Consider the following 15,349-nt stretch of genomic DNA (forward strand, 5'->3'; position numbering starts at 1 on the left):
AGTGCTGGACTGCGCGGGCGTGAGAAAGCGCACGGGGGCGTCTGAGGGGATGGTTCTTTGCGGCGGGCAGCTACCCGCTCGTTTGCCTGTTACCCTCGGCGTGCTTGGCTTTACTGAACCGTGACAGGCAGCTCCCGCCAGAGCTGCGGGGTCAGAGCTGGGGTGGAGCCTTTCTTAGCTCCGGCCGGTGGGGATGCCAGAGGCAGGTGCCGCTCACAGGGCGTTGTGCCCATGTCAAGGCTGGTTTCGCGGCCCGGTGGGGCTCAGGTGCCCTGCTGGGCTCGCCCACGGAGCTTGGGTGCCCCGCTGTGTTCGGCCGGGCGAGGCTCCTCTCTGACTCTGGAGATGACCGAGTGGGGTGCTCTGTGGAGCGCCACCCGGGCCTGGCCCGAACATGCGCTGTCCCTTACAGCGAAGCGTGCGGATAGTCATGGCATGGTCCTTTTCTCCTTTCGTACCCGCTTGGAGGAGCCGTGAGACAGTCAGCGACGCTGGCATTTGAATTCTCATAATTGGATCGCTCAGTTAAAACCTCACGGAGATTAATGAGGCAGTTCACACCCCTCAAAGCTATTGTCTCGGGTCCAGAAAACGGAGGCAGAAGTCACTGAATCAGTTATCTTCCAAAATATAAAGTAAGTCTATCTTCATAACAATAAGAGCTACAGACGTTTAAAAAAAACCAACACTCTGGTGCACAAGATGGTGGATCAGGAATATAGGGAATGAATGCCATGTAGTCTCCCACAGGTTGCCCCATGTCCATGCTATTGGTGGTAGCTGTTCCCTTCCCTTTCACAGTGCTAGGAGATTGTGACCCCAACCCAAGAAAGTGTCAACATCAGACTGTGACAGAGTTCCACCTGAGTGCCAATGTGCTGATTGGAATAACACAGCACCACAGCACAGTGTGGCAACACGATTGCTCTGCCTGGCACCTGCAAGCAGGCCCAAAACCCACGCCACAGGAAATCAGCATAACTCTGAAAAGGCTTGGATAGACATGTGATCTACTCTATCTATCACTGCTGATTGGCAGTAACACTACTGCAGATACTGCAGTAACACTACTGCAAGTAGCAGTGTTTGAGGCTGCTACTTTAGAATACAAGAGCATTATTACTTATGAATGTGAGCGGTCACCACCATGATTTCTGTAATATTTAAGAGTTTGACTTTGAACACCCCCCCCCCAATATTGTCCAATTCTGGTCTTATTTGCTAGTTTTTCAGTAGTGGAATTCCACTGACTCATCTGGAGTTACTCCTGATTTATGCTCATATTTTTAAAGGGTATTTAGGCACCCAAAGATGCAGATAGGTGCTTAGTAGGATTTTCAAAAAGCACCTCAGTGCCTAACTCCTGTAAAATCTGACCCAAACTGCCTGCAAATCCTCCTCGATGTGGGTACAGCAGCTGGTCATTGCAGCCACAAACCTGATTGATAGACACTGCATAGGGCATTCAGAAATTATGCTAATTCTGTATGTTCCTTTGGGCTGCCTTTGCTGGAGGGGCTTGAAAGAAACCTTAACTAAACTCAGAAACATATTAAGTGGATTTTCTCAAATTAAAATTTAAAAAAAAATCACCTTTAGACTCAGACCAAACCTGGAAGGTTTCAACCCTAAAGGAAACATGCAGAAAATTGAATTGGACTTGGACTAGCGTCCTAGGGGTGAAAGGCTCTGTATTCTGTTGGACAAAGAACAACAGGAAACTGCATGACATTATTGCAAAATCTGTGGTGGCTTTTATTTTTATTCTCCTGGGTTAGCGTAACCACCACCATTTTCACTTAGGGTCTCCCAACATCTATTAGATTGTAATGGTTTTCAGTCACTCAATGATACTATGCTGAGATACTACCATGATGGGTGCTCTATAAATACAAATAATGGGTAGATTAGATAGACAAGTGTTTGCAACCTGGTCTCACCAGCAAGTAGGTGGTCAAAGATGTCATAAATCATATCTCTTCTATTTTCCTGATGTATCAGAGAAGCTTAAATGAAGCCAATGTTGGCAGTTTGAGTTTGTTAAGGGTACTTTAAGAGATCCTATTAAGGTCAGATTGAGATGGGCTAGCACAGCTGTTTGGAATCTTTTTTGGGATAAATGGTAGAGTTTTTAATGGGATAGATGTTGCCATGGGGAGGAAGTTTATATTTTATTATAGTTTGTTTTCTGTGTTTCAGATAAATTTTGTCAAGCTGTATTCTAATTCAGTTTTCATTAGGGGAATGATCTATCTGGAATGTTACCATTTTTCCATTTATTTGAGCTGGCCATTCAAATAGCTGGAAGATGGTGAGGGTCTTTTCTTCTCTTCCCTTAGTTTTATATTCCCTTCTATCAGTTCATGTTTTGCTAGACTCTCTTTATTGACATCCCCACCCCTTCTTCCCATAGCCACAGAAAGGATTATTTGTTGAGTCTCTTGGAGATCTAGGCCGGGAGATCAAGAGAGACAAGAATTTAGTGTAGCAGGAGTTTAATGTGTGTAACATTGATGGTTCTCAGGGTACCCAGGACTGTTAGTCACTTTGTTACCCTCCTGCCTTCAGCGAGAGAGAGTTTTGCTTATGCTTAACTTCATGACACTTCCAGTCTTTTAGACCTCAAGTCCTTTTGGTACATCAGGTTGTCTTTTTGCTGTTCATTATGGTTTCTCATCTTATACCTTCTTTTATACTATTTCCTTTACTCAAAATATATAAACAGAAAATAATCAACGGTAACCTTTTCTATCTGTTTCTAAACTTCAGTGCTTGGAACGTGATCCTTAGCTAAACAGCAAACTGAGTAAATCCTGCCATGACTGTGCCACTGTGATGGTTCTCAAGCTACCCAGGACTGTGAGTCACCTTGTTACCCTCCTGCCTCCAGTGAGAGAGGGGCTTGCTTGTGCTTTGGTAGAAGTCAGCTCTTACCTCCAGTTTGCTAACTACCCAAACAATCTTCTCTGGGCTATGTCAGCCCTTCCTTTGCCTTGCAGGTTAACAATAGGTATACTCTGGTACCCGAGCCTCTTTGAAACATTCCCTTGGAGTGGCCAGCCCCTTATCCACTGAACACTCACAGTAATACCAGGTCTGCTGTCCCCAAAGGAACAGTATACACCCCTGCTTGAACAATTCAACTAGTGATCAGTTCCTTGTATAACGCCATAGCACTGAGATATATTTATAGTTAAAACAAACATAAGTTTATTGTCAATGATCAAGATTTAAGAGATAGCGAGTAAGAATAATGGAAACAACAGGTTACATATAAAACAAAAGTATAACATGTTTTCTAAAGACTAAACTTAACAGACTAACCTTTAGTCTAAATACATTTAGCTCATCCCAAATGTCCTTTGCAGTGTTTTCAACAAAGTCTGGTTTAGAGCCCACTTTCATGAATATAAGGGCACTGTCCATTTACTGAGTGCGATTTTATATTAATATTTAACAAATGGTTAATATTAATTGCATAACAGATTCTAACCTCATTCTGTTATGACATTGCAGTTTCTCCCTCCTTCGCCCAGCAGGTGGCGTTGTGAAGGCACACGCTCTCCGTGCGCTGCTTCCTTCAAGCCTGCAGTGAGCGCCTTCGGGTGCCGACCCCCCTACCTCTTTGAGCAACAGCCGATTGGGTGGCTTTGCTGTCGATCAGGGAGTCTGGGCGGGAGCAACCAGCCCTGTGGAACAACGGGCTGTCAGTCAGAAGAACCGGGCGCTGATTGGGCCCTGCTTGTATGGTTGGAGCGGGCGCGGCCCCGGCCGAGGCGGCAGGAGTGATGGGAAGGCGCCGCCCGGAAGCGCTGGTGCCCGGTGCGTGCTGCCTTTGTTTTACTGGCTCCCCGAGCCAGGGAGGCGAGCTCAGGGGCCGCTGCGTGTAAGAGGGGCCTAGGCGCGGCAGCGATAGCGGGAGGGGGCGGTATAGGGAGGGCGCAGGCCCGCGGCCCTGCCTGGCGGGTCGCGGGGGGGCTCTTCCCGCGCCCAGAGCCCTGGGCGCGGGGCGGGAAGTGGCGCGGCGAGCCCGGGTGTGCGAGGGGGGCGGGGTGAACTCGCGGAGCCCGGGGTGGGGGGTCAATGGCGCTCAGCCCTGAGTGGGGGGCCCCAGAGAGAGACCGACTAACGGACAGGAGCCTTGAGCCCCAGGGCAGGGAGACCACAGGAGAGGGATGGTCTAGGTACTGAAATCGCTCCCTAGGGCCGGTCCCTGCTTCAGCCTTCAACATATTTATCTCCACGTTCCACGACAACCTGCAGGGGTAGGGAAGTGCTAGCATTCCCATTGTACAGATGGCAAACTGAGGTATGGAGACAGAGGCTTCGTCTGCACCTAAAAATAGATTGACCTAACTGCCTTGGTCAGGGCTATGAAAAACTTAACGTCCTGTTGATGTAGTTAGGTTGATCTAACCCCGCACTGTAGAAGCAGCTAGATCAAGGGAAGAATTCTTCCCTTGATCTAGCTGCCATCTCTAAAAGGTGGATTAGCTACGTTGATGGAAAAAACCCTTCTGTTGATGTAGGATGTGTTTATGCCACAGCAGTGCACTGTATGATAGTCATACACTAAGTAAGTGGCTTATGGTCACACAGGAAGCGTCTGAGAGTGTAAGAATTGGACTCCTGGTCTCCTAAGTCCAAGAACCCTAACCACTGAAACACTGTCATGAAAGCATCTGTAGAGCTCTCAGCAGGGATTTCATGCCTCTGCTTCCACTTTCTAAAATATAAATAGATGCAATAATACTTCCAAAACTTACTGTGTATTTTCCATTGAATAGTTCATGTCTCTCATCAGTTTTCATTTCACCTGAAACTTTTCTAATATTCTTGATCAGTGGTTCTCAAACTTTTGCACTGGGGGACCTCTTTCACACAGCAAGCCTCTGAGTGCCCCCCCTTATAAATTAAAACTACATTTTTATATTTAACACTTTTATAAGTGCTGGAGGCAAAGTGGGGTTTAGGGTGGAGGCTGTCAGCTCATTACCCCCCATGTAATAACCTCACGATCCCCAGTTTGAGAACCCTTGTTCCTTATACATTTAAATTCCATCTGAAATGTAGAGGTCTAGCTTTGCTTTCAAATTCTAGATGACCTTCCGTCAGTTGAACATAATCCAACTCCATTGCTATCTACTTTTGAGAGAGTTAATGTTCTCAGCTTCCTTTTTTAGCTTACAATTTCTTATGAAATTTTGCCAATGCTGTACATATTTTCACAATTAAATACATGATTAAGCTAGTAGGGAGTGACTTTCTTCCATCTTTGCCTCACCAGGGGGCTCAATGTCCTGAGATCCCCATGTACATGCTGGTGAAGCTCTTATCGCTTTCTATCATTGTCTTGTGACTAAAGCATAGGACTAGGAGAAAGGAATTCTGGGTTTAATTTCCAAAAGCTCTGCCACCACTTTGTATCACCTTGAAACAGAATGGTTAGTGACTTGGCCTATTTCCCTGTCTCACAGAATTGTATTGCCTTAACAGTTGTGTGTAAAGCATTCTTAGTTATATCGATGGAAGGAACTCTGAAAGTCTTTGTGTTTATAAAAGAAAAATTGCTTTATTACTGCTTTGGCTGCCAATGGAGCATCCCATACAGCTGCACTATTCAACTATCTATAGAACCAGTTTTAAATACAGCATGTTAAAAATGCAATGGTTTTTAAACCGTAATTATCCATGATCACATATGGTCACCTCTGCGAGCTCCGATTAGGAACCACCCTTTGCCCACATAAAATGACTCTGAAAAGTGTTAGATATTGTAAAAGTATTTTTAACTCGTAATCAGAAGGTTGAAATGAATCTGTTAAACTTTCTAGTCAGTTTTTCGTCTATTCTAAATGTATGCTCTAGTTTGGTATTATAGGATTGATTGTGCTGGTGGCTTCTCTTTTTTAAAAGGGAAACCAAGTTTAAATAATATCAAAAAAGCCCTCTGTTGGTCATTAGGACAGTGTGATATAAATGTTTTAATAAAAAAAAAAAGGCACCTTGAATGTGGAACTTCCCTACTGGAATAGATCAGTAGAGCCCTGTACAGATGCGAAATTTGTATCCATATCCCATCCGTGGATATAAAGCAGATATCCGCAGAGTTGTAGGGCTCTAGATACAAAATTTATATTCACATGTGATCTGCGATCTGCAAAAATGGTCTGTGGATATAAATCCGCAGATTTTCAGGGCTCTATAGATCAATCAGGCCAAGACCAAACCTGACAAAGTTCAGAGTACAAAGCAAAAAAAACATATATAAGGGGTGAATAGGAGGGAATTAAAATAAAAGCTGAAAGGAGCAGAGATGAAGTACAGGATCTTTTACAGACAAATTAATGTGTCTCAATGTATATGGGACTTAGATTCTACTCTTTTTAGGGATTTTTAATGTGAGCATCACCTAGATATCAGAGTACAGTACATTTACATAAAGTAGACAGTGAGACTGCATTTCCTGCTCTTTTCCCTTACTACAATGATAGGCATGTTAGAAATGTCTGACATAGACAGATGGAAAAATATTTTACAATTTGTTTTAGAATTGTTTCTGATTGTTGATTCTTCAGAAATATTGCTGAGAATTAGGTTGGGTTTTTATTTTTTGGTAGATCTTGATATCCTCTGGTAACGAACAGGGGGGGTGTTGCTGGTTTCAAAATTTTTCTATGGCATTGAGTAAGCATTCTACAACAACTGTGATAGACACACTCCAAGACACCAAGAGAAATACAGGGAGAAGAGAAACTACTTGGTGGTCAAGAGGAGTACTTCTGAATAAAGGAAAGGTTGGTACCAGAAGAGAAGGAACAGCATAAAGTTATTTACAGAACAGGAGCTTCTAACTAAATCAAGTCTGATGCTCTTAAGGCTTAAAATACTCACCCTTTATTTTTTCTTCTGGTCTTCTATGTATTTTATGTTTCATTGGAGTATTTTTACTGTGTTGAAATGTTATGTTTCTTCGCACAGATTTCTTGAAACTTTGTTTTATTTATTTTTTTAAGAAAAGAAAATGATGTTGCTAGATTTCATTTTTTGAATATCCCAGGAAACTTTTCTTGGGAGCTGGAAATTAAAAATCAAAGATGTTTACCAACTTTTTTAGATTGATGCAGAGAATAGGATTGAAACCAAAGACATATTGGGATTTTAACTGAATTTAGTGCTCATGAAAGATGACTGTTGACATTCTTGAAGAAGTATTCACAAAAAAAGTACATAGGGATGTTTTTGCCTTCGTTACCGGCTGTCACTGAGCCTATGCCTCACTCTGCAGGATCAGTTTTGGGATGAGAGTGAAGTCTAGTCACTGTGGGCCAGATCCACAAAACGATTTAGGTGCTTAAGGCCAATGTTAAAGCACCACTGAGATCCTCAAAATCCGTGCTCACCTGCTGTCTCACTCTAAAGTCTAAAGGTGCTTGAATTTCCCTTTCCTAGGGAGCATGTGTACAGCCTCCTCAGTCTTGGTGTCTGGGCACCTGAGCCCCAGCAGGATCCTCAAACTAAGTGTTCCTCTGCCTATCTTGCCTGTAGAGCCTGATCCAGAAGGTGTTCCTGCATAAAAGAGGAGGTGGTGGTACTGCCCCCTTATAATGTTTAGCCCAGTGGTTAGAACACTCACTCAGAATGTAAAAGACCCAGGTTCAGTTCTCCCTGTGCCTGAGGTGAAGAAAGGAATTGAATTTGTCTTCCTTTATTTTGTGATTTCCTTAACCACTGGCCTATGGGGTATTCTGGGACAAGTAACTCTCATTCTCTCCTGTTGAAACTGTTCCACTTTTATAAATAATCAAATATGCATTGGAGCAGGGGGACTGGAACCTCTATGTCTCACATGCTAGGTGAGTGCCAAAGCCACTAACAGCTATAGAGTCATTCGCACTCTCTTTCTGTTCCAGTGCATATGCAATTACTTATATACAGTGGAACAGCTTCCATGGGATAAACTGAGAGGGACTCGTATCAGATTATGCCATAACCAGTGATTAGGGTACTCTCATGGGAGACCCAAGTTCAAATCCTTTCTCCACATCAGGCAGAGGGGGAATTGAACCTGGGTCATCTATATCCTGAGTGAATGGTCTAATCACTGAGCTAAAAATTATTAAGGGGGGTCCACCACCTTCTCTGTGGCATGTCTTAAAAAAACAAAACAGCGTAGATACCTCATTCCAGAAGAGGGTTTATGGCCGAGAATATTTAGTGGAGGTAGACACTTAGTCTAGTGTGGACTTAGGCACTTTAATGCCTTTGAGTGGTGGCACATGGTACCCACACCTCTCCTCAGCATTTCCTATTGGTCAATTTAGGTGGATCCCTGCTCACTATTCTGGCTTTTGTGATCTCATTCTTAGATGTCCATCTCTTCCCATGCATTGTATGGGTAGCCTACGTGCTTGAGCCAGGCTGTGGGTGGCAAAGTGCCTAAAAGTTAGGCACTGAAATGCCCAAGTTCTTTTGTTGATCTAGTCATGTGACCGATTCTGTCTTTGGCCTCTCTACTAAGACTGGCACCAAGTGTAATAGTTGCAATGATGGTACTTGATGTAGGCAACTGGACTGAAACCATCAACTAATTTCATAGATCACTAAGCAGCTACCAGACAGCAATGATTTTCAGTCATCAAGCGCCAGACTTTTAAAGGTATTTAGGAGCCTATTTGTATCTTTAGACATCTAAATACCTTACAAAATCTGGCCCGAACCACCTGGGAGTTGATTAGAACCAGTGTCCTTTAAGAGTTCTATACCATTACCAGTAACGTGAGCAGTCCATTCCCCTTTTGCTTTGATAATATAATTTGTATAATACAACCTGAAATTAGATCCTCTGTGGACATTTTTTCCCTTTAATGCAGGGTATGCACGTTTTGGAAGAGTGGGGATTAATATCTTTTATATGGAGATTATTTTGGTGATATATTGAGTAATATTATAAAATTGTAAAATATTCAGCTAGACTAATTTTTACTTCTCTTACATACTGCTTTCCATCCAAAGATCTCAAAACACTTCAAAAACATTAATTAAGACTCAAAATGTCTGCATAGTAGAAAAGTACTGTCCCTATAAATGGATAAACCAAAACACAGAGTTGAGGTTAAATTTTTTAAAATTGTGTGTCTACTCTTAGGCACTTAAATCCCTAATTAGGCACAAATTTACGAATGTTGATAATCCTCAGATTCCACTAAAGTCAGTGAGAGTTTGAGGGCCTCAACACCTTTGAAAATCAGTCCGTTTTTATTTTGGTGCCTAATTAGAGATCTAAATGAGTTGCTGAAGGTCACAAGAAGCCTGGACAGAACTGGGAATAGAACCCAGCATTTCTAATCCCAGTCTTGGACATTAGGCACAAGACATTTATTAGTAAAATAGCTTGTGGGAACATGTTAATTATGACCTGTATAACTTTTTCCCATTTGGGAAGAAGAAGGCATCCTACAGTTGTAAAAATTCGCTGCCTACCAGTTTTGTTAAAGTACCTCTGAACTTTTTGAACTAGCAGTTTATAGTCAGATGAAAATTAACAAATTTGAATATTTGGACCCTGAGTTACACTTGCATATAGATTTTCTTTAAAGGTTTAGCAAGCCTTTGCCTTTTGAAGAGTTTGAACTGGTTGTCAGAATTTATTGGTGAAATCCTCTTTTTTTCTATGTGACCATTTTTTGTTAATCCTCCAATAAGGGATTTCAAAATGTTCATGTTACTTTTATCTTGGGAGTTTTAGAGTAATTGTCTATTTTTATTTTTAAGGAATCTTATGTTCTTAGAGAAGCCTATAACACATGACCATAGATGGCACCTAAACCACTTGGGAAGTGGGAAAAGTATGGAAAAAGATACTGTCGAGATTGGGAAAGGGAAACTGGATTAAAAGAATGGATTCGAAGTGTACCAGGAGATGACACAAAGGCAGCATGCAAATACTGCGCATGTGAAATCAGAGCCCATCATAGTGATTTGGTTGCACACAGTAAAACAAAAAAGCACAAGAGACATGTTGCTTTATTTTCACATTCTTCTGATATGAAAAAACATTCATTTGAATTTGAAGTTGAAAACCAAAATTCATTTGATGATGATATCACGCAAGCCAAATTGGATCAATCTGTTAATGTGTGCGCACTGAAGCTAGCGGCACACATAGCTTGCCATATGAGCATTTTCACAGTGGATCACCTAGGCTGCATTGTTGGAGGGATAGCAGAGAAGGACATTAGTCTGCATAAAACAAAATGTTCCACACTGATTAGAAATGTCATTGGTCCTACTGTACACAAAGAACTTCTCAGAGACATTGGCAATGGACACTACTCGTTGATCATTGATGAAAGTACAGATGTATCAGCACAAAAGCAACTTTGCTTGATAGTAAGATACTTCAGCAACAAGCTTAAATGTATTGTATCATCCTTTGCAGGGATCATTAACTTGACTAGAAGTGGTACTATCACAGAAGCACTCTTGACATTTCTAAATGACAACAAGCTGAACATAAAAAGGTGTGTTGGGATTGCTGCTGATGGTTTCAATACAAGCTTATGTGGAAATAAGAATTCATTGCTCAAAAAGTTTTATGAACTCAATCCTTGTGGAGTTTTCATCAAATATGTAAGTTACTCTCTCTATTTGTGTTCTTCAAAAGCCATTGATGTGCTTCCATTGAACATAGAGTACATGGTTTCACGGACATACTTGTGGTTTTCCCATAGCACTTTCCACCAGAAGAGGTACCATGAACTGTATGCTGCCATCAGTGTTGGAGAGAATTTCCTGAAAATACTGCAGCTTACTGAGACAAGATGGCTGTCCATTAGCCCTTGTATTAACAGAGTACTTGATCAGTATGAAGCTCTGATGTTGCACTTTCAGTCTATAAGAGACAATGAAAGGGACTACAGTGCTGAGCTTCTCTATCAAATGTATTCTGACCCAGTAAATAGACTCTATCTTGTTTTTCTGCAGCCTCTTATTGAGGAAGCTAACAGGATCAACAAGTTATTTCAATTTGAAACAGTTAATCCAGTTAACCTTATTGCTGAATTAATGCTGTTCTATCAGAATTTGGTACAAAGAGTCATGAAACCTTGTGTCTTTACAACATGGTCATCCATTGTAAATTATGATATTCACTGTAACAGGAACTACATGCCTCTTTCAGAGGTTAACTTTGGATCAGCGTTCCTATCAGAATTAATAAATGCAAATCTTTCCTCACATACAGTAGATACCATCCAAAGCAGATGTCGAGATTGTATCCTTGAGTTTGCTAAGCAAATAAAGCTCCGACTGCCTCCAAATGTCCATCATCTAGAATCTCTCAGCGCTCTGAGCCCTTCAGTTGTTCTCAGTCCTACAAAACCTGAATTCTCAACCCTGTCTTTTTTGTCCTTGTGTAGAGGGGATCATATCAAGTTGAAACAGCAATGGAGAAATCTGGATGCAGTCTCATGGACGAACACAGAAGATAGCCAAATAGAACAGTTCTGGATAGAAGTTGCAAAACACACAGATGAAGTTGGTGATAAGGATTTTGTTGAGCTAGGATTATTTGCCCTTGCCCTTCTCACCTTACCCTTCAGCACTGCAGCCGTGGAGTGTACAATCTCACAAATGAACTTGATAAAAACCAAGTTAAAGAACAGACTGCAGGACAGCCTACTTGAAAATATCTTAAGGATCAGGGCCTATATGCACCGAAATAAGATTTGCTGCAACCAGTTTCAGCCATCCAAAGAGATGATATCTTTGTTTAATAATGAGTTTTATGCAATTGCTAATAGCAAGGATGCTACAGATGACTCTGAGGAGGATATATTTTGAAAAGACTCAAGTGAAGAGGATCTCTTTTTTAGAAAAGTAAGCAAGGATTTTCAAAATGGCTCATTGCAATTGAACTATTTGATTCATGCATTTAAAATGTTCTATCTACAAATCCGTTTTCCCATTCATTTAGTAAGAACTACTTTTCACAGAGTAAGATACATTGCATAAAACCACACAACCCTTTTAGAAGAGGATTTTTGAAAAACGAAAGTAAAATTTAATGAGGCATGCTCTAATAGTAATTCATTTGGTGGGGGTGCACTTGACTGAAGATGCTGATTAGAGAGCGCACCAAAAACCCCTCTCCATTAGCCTATTAATGTAATGCAGTCATGGCATATTTTTATATTGAGTGATACAGAACTTGACACTACATTTCTGTGCCTCAGTACAATACTCTCAGTCAGGAGCCAAATGGCTGGCTGAAGATTAAATAAAACCTGCTTTTTTACATATGAGTTTTGGAGGGCACTACCCTTGAATAATTTGTATTTATGACTGTGTTAAAAGAGATACTTCTTAGGGCATTCTGCGCCAAAAAAAAAAATAAAAAAATCTGTGCACAATATTTTAAAATTCTGCAAAACTCTACAAATTTTATTTGTCAAATAAATGTGGAGGCTCCACATAGCATTGGGGAGCATAGGCCACTGGCTGCACAGAGGTGGGAGATCATTGTGCAGCTACCCCTTGGGATTCGGACTCGGCGGTGAGGCTGCACCCAACCCTGACAGTGCTAGAACTGGGCCTGTCCCAGAAACACCCCAGGGCCCTTCCCCTCCATCCAGGTGCACCAGGTGTGGGCAGGCAGGCTTGGCAAGGCAGGAACCAAGTGTGGCAGGGCTTAGCGTGGGGGAATCCAGGGGTGGGTTGAGAGGGTTCTGTGTGCGGTAACCTGAGTGCAGGTGGCTCAGTGGGGGATCCAAGTGCAGGGGGGATCTGGATGCACAGGGGCTTGTTGGGGGGTTCTGGGTGCAGCGGTAATGGGACTCTGCAGGGGGTTCCAGGTGAAGGAAGTGGGGGCTCATCAGAGGGGGTCAGTGTGGGGAGGATAGAGCTCTTCAGGGGGGTCTGGGTTTGGGGGGCTCAGTGGTGGGGTACAGATGCTGGAGGTGTGAGAAGCCCAGTGAGAGAGGGATCCAGGTGCAGCTGGTTAGGGTTTCGGTGGGGTGGGGATCTGGGTGTGCTTGGCTTGTCGGAGTGGTCCAGGTATGAGGGGGTATGGATCCATGGGGGTTGGGCGGATGGGGGAGCAGCTCCCTGTGCAGGGATCCCTCTCCCTGAAGCTGAGGAGCAATAGATGCAGGGGGGAAGGGGAGGGCACAGTTTGCAACTGGGGGAGAAATCGGGGGGTGGGTGCCATGCAAGGAAAGAGGAAGTCCTAGCAGCTGAGCCTGGCGCAGGGCAGGAGCTACCAGCCTGGTCTTCCCCAGTCCTGCCCCTGCCTCACAGTGATTTACTTCTCTGAGAGCTGCTTTGGGCACCCAAAAATACTCCTGGGGAGGGTCGCATGACTGTTCTTGTGGCTTCCCTTTGCAGGAGATGTAAATTCTGCACATGTGCAGTGGCGCAAAATTCCCTCAGGGGTAAAGAGAAGTCTGAAATTCAAAGTGGCATATTGTAAATAAAAAGACTAAGGATTATTAAAATAATTGTAAGATAGTTGTAATTTCTTAATGGTATTGTCTTGTGCTTTTGGGACTTTTTTTTAATTAGATGAATTATGTACAAGTATGAATTAATAACTATTAAAATAGTCTGGAATTATAACAGTGGAGGATAACACCATGAAATATTTTAACTGTTGAAATACCTATTCTGAACCCACTTTTATTAATTTTTAATGTACATTCTAAATTTTTGTAATAAACTGATATAACCTATCATAAAAAACTTGTAGTAATTCTGCTGTTAGAAACTGAAGTCCTGAGTGTGAGAGTGTTAAATGTCCTTAATTCTCAAGGGCATTCAAGATGTGGCACTAGTGAACACGAGCAGTGTAGTTAGTGATGTGTATGAAGACAGCTGGTTACTCAAAGGGAAAAAAATCCATAGGAACTCTTCTAATTTGGTTTTTATTGGTAGAGAGTATTTTATAGTTCCCTAACTATGCCAACTTGTGGAACTGGATCTTCTGAATACTATTTCTTACCGTTCCTAGTATATTAACCACTCTTAAACAGGGCCCAGATACCTGGAAAATAGACCTACATGCAGCCTCTGCTTAGGTAATACTCTGAAATCTGCTTAGGTATGTAATTTCTCCAGGGTTACAAAGCTGACTCTGTAACCCTGAAAGCCCCAGAGTTTAGATCAGGGGCAGGCAAACTTTTTGGCCTGAGGGCTGTATCGGGTTTCTGAAATTGTATGGAGGGCCGGTTAGGGGAGGCTGTGCCCCACCAAACAGCCAGTCATGCCCCCCCCCCGCCCTTCTTGCCCCGTGACAGCCCCCCCAGACTCCTGCCCCATCCAACCCCATCTCTGTCCCCTGACCACCCCTGGACCCCCTCCGCCGCCCCATCCAACTCCCCTCTCCTTCCTGACTGCCCCCCTGGGACCCCTGCCCCATCCAACCCCCCCCTTCTCCTTGAATCCCCCCAGACCCCTTTCCCCTGGCTGCCCCCCACTGCCCCATCCACCCCCCCTCTCCTTCCTGATGGCCCCCCTGGGACTCCTGCCACATCCAGCCACCCCTTCTCCCTGTCCCCCACTGCCCCATCCAACCCCTGCTCTCTTTCCTGACTGCCCCCCCGGGATCCCTGCCCCCATTCAACCCCCCTGTTCCCTGCCCTCTGACTGCTCCAACCCCTAAACACCCCCCCACCGCCGACCACCACCCCTGAACGCCCCTGCATTCTATCCAACCCCCCTGCTCCCTGCCTCCTTACCGTGCTGACTGGAGCACTGGTGGCTGGCAGCACAGATGCACCACGACAGGCAGCCGTGCCACGCAGCACAGAGCACCGGGTCAGGCCGGGCTCTGCAGCTGTGCTGCCCCAGGAGCTCGCTGTGCCAGTGGAGCAGTGAGCTGAGGCTGCGGGGGAGGGAGAACAGCAGGGGAGGGGCCGGGGGCTAGCCTCCTGGGCCAGGAGCTCAGGGGCTGGGCAGGACGGTCCTGCGGGCCAGATGTGGCCCACGGGGCATAGTTTGCCCATCTCTGGTTTAGAGGCACTGACCTTTGTACTTGAGTAAAATGCTCAAGGTAAACTTCCTTGTTATGCACAAAGTAGTATTACTTGGAGTTAGGTGCACCGTCAGTTCTCTTTAGAAATAATAAATATAAAAACATCACAGACTGGGTCTGGGGGGAGGTAGCAGTGGTCAGGCAGCAAAGGAGCAGGGTCTGTGAGGACAGGAGCACTGGACACCACAGGGCTGGGCCTGGAATGTGTAGATGAGGGAGTTGGAGACAAGGGAGCATGGGTGTAGTTTGTGAGGCAGGGGAGCACTGCCACCCCAAAATGCAAGCCTCACAGAATTTGGACCCCCATACCCCCTGCCA

General features: G+C 43.9%; 1 protein-coding gene across 14 annotated transcripts; it reads left to right on the forward strand.

Moving 5' to 3' along the window:
- Position 1: 1 nt before the first annotated feature.
- On the forward strand, positions 2–12,863 carry LOC311528354 (uncharacterized protein). 14 transcript variants are annotated; one of them, XR_014713579.1, is made up of 4 exons: positions 3,522–3,886; positions 6,621–6,797; positions 10,442–10,523; positions 11,421–12,862. XR_014713579.1 is itself a non-coding variant. In XM_084643304.1 (4 exons), exons 3-4 carry the CDS (start codon positions 9,817–9,819, stop codon positions 11,490–11,492), a joined length of 888 nt encoding a protein of 295 aa, XP_084499430.1. In that variant the 5' UTR covers positions 3,750–3,886; positions 6,621–6,797; positions 9,775–9,816; the 3' UTR covers positions 11,493–12,862. The 14 variants fall into 14 exon arrangements, 10 of the variants coding, with proteins under 10 accessions (XP_084499426.1, XP_084499422.1, XP_084499428.1 ...); XR_014713580.1 differs by having other exon boundaries at positions 3,525–3,886; positions 10,442–10,632; positions 11,421–12,863; XM_084643304.1 differs by having other exon boundaries at positions 3,750–3,886; positions 9,775–10,632.
- The last annotated feature ends 2,486 nt before the right edge of the window (positions 12,864–15,349 follow it).

This window comes from Lepidochelys olivacea (genome assembly GCF_965140295.1).
Source record: "Lepidochelys olivacea isolate rLepOli2 genome assembly, chromosome: 11".
NCBI lineage: Eukaryota > Metazoa > Chordata > Testudines > Cheloniidae > Lepidochelys > Lepidochelys olivacea.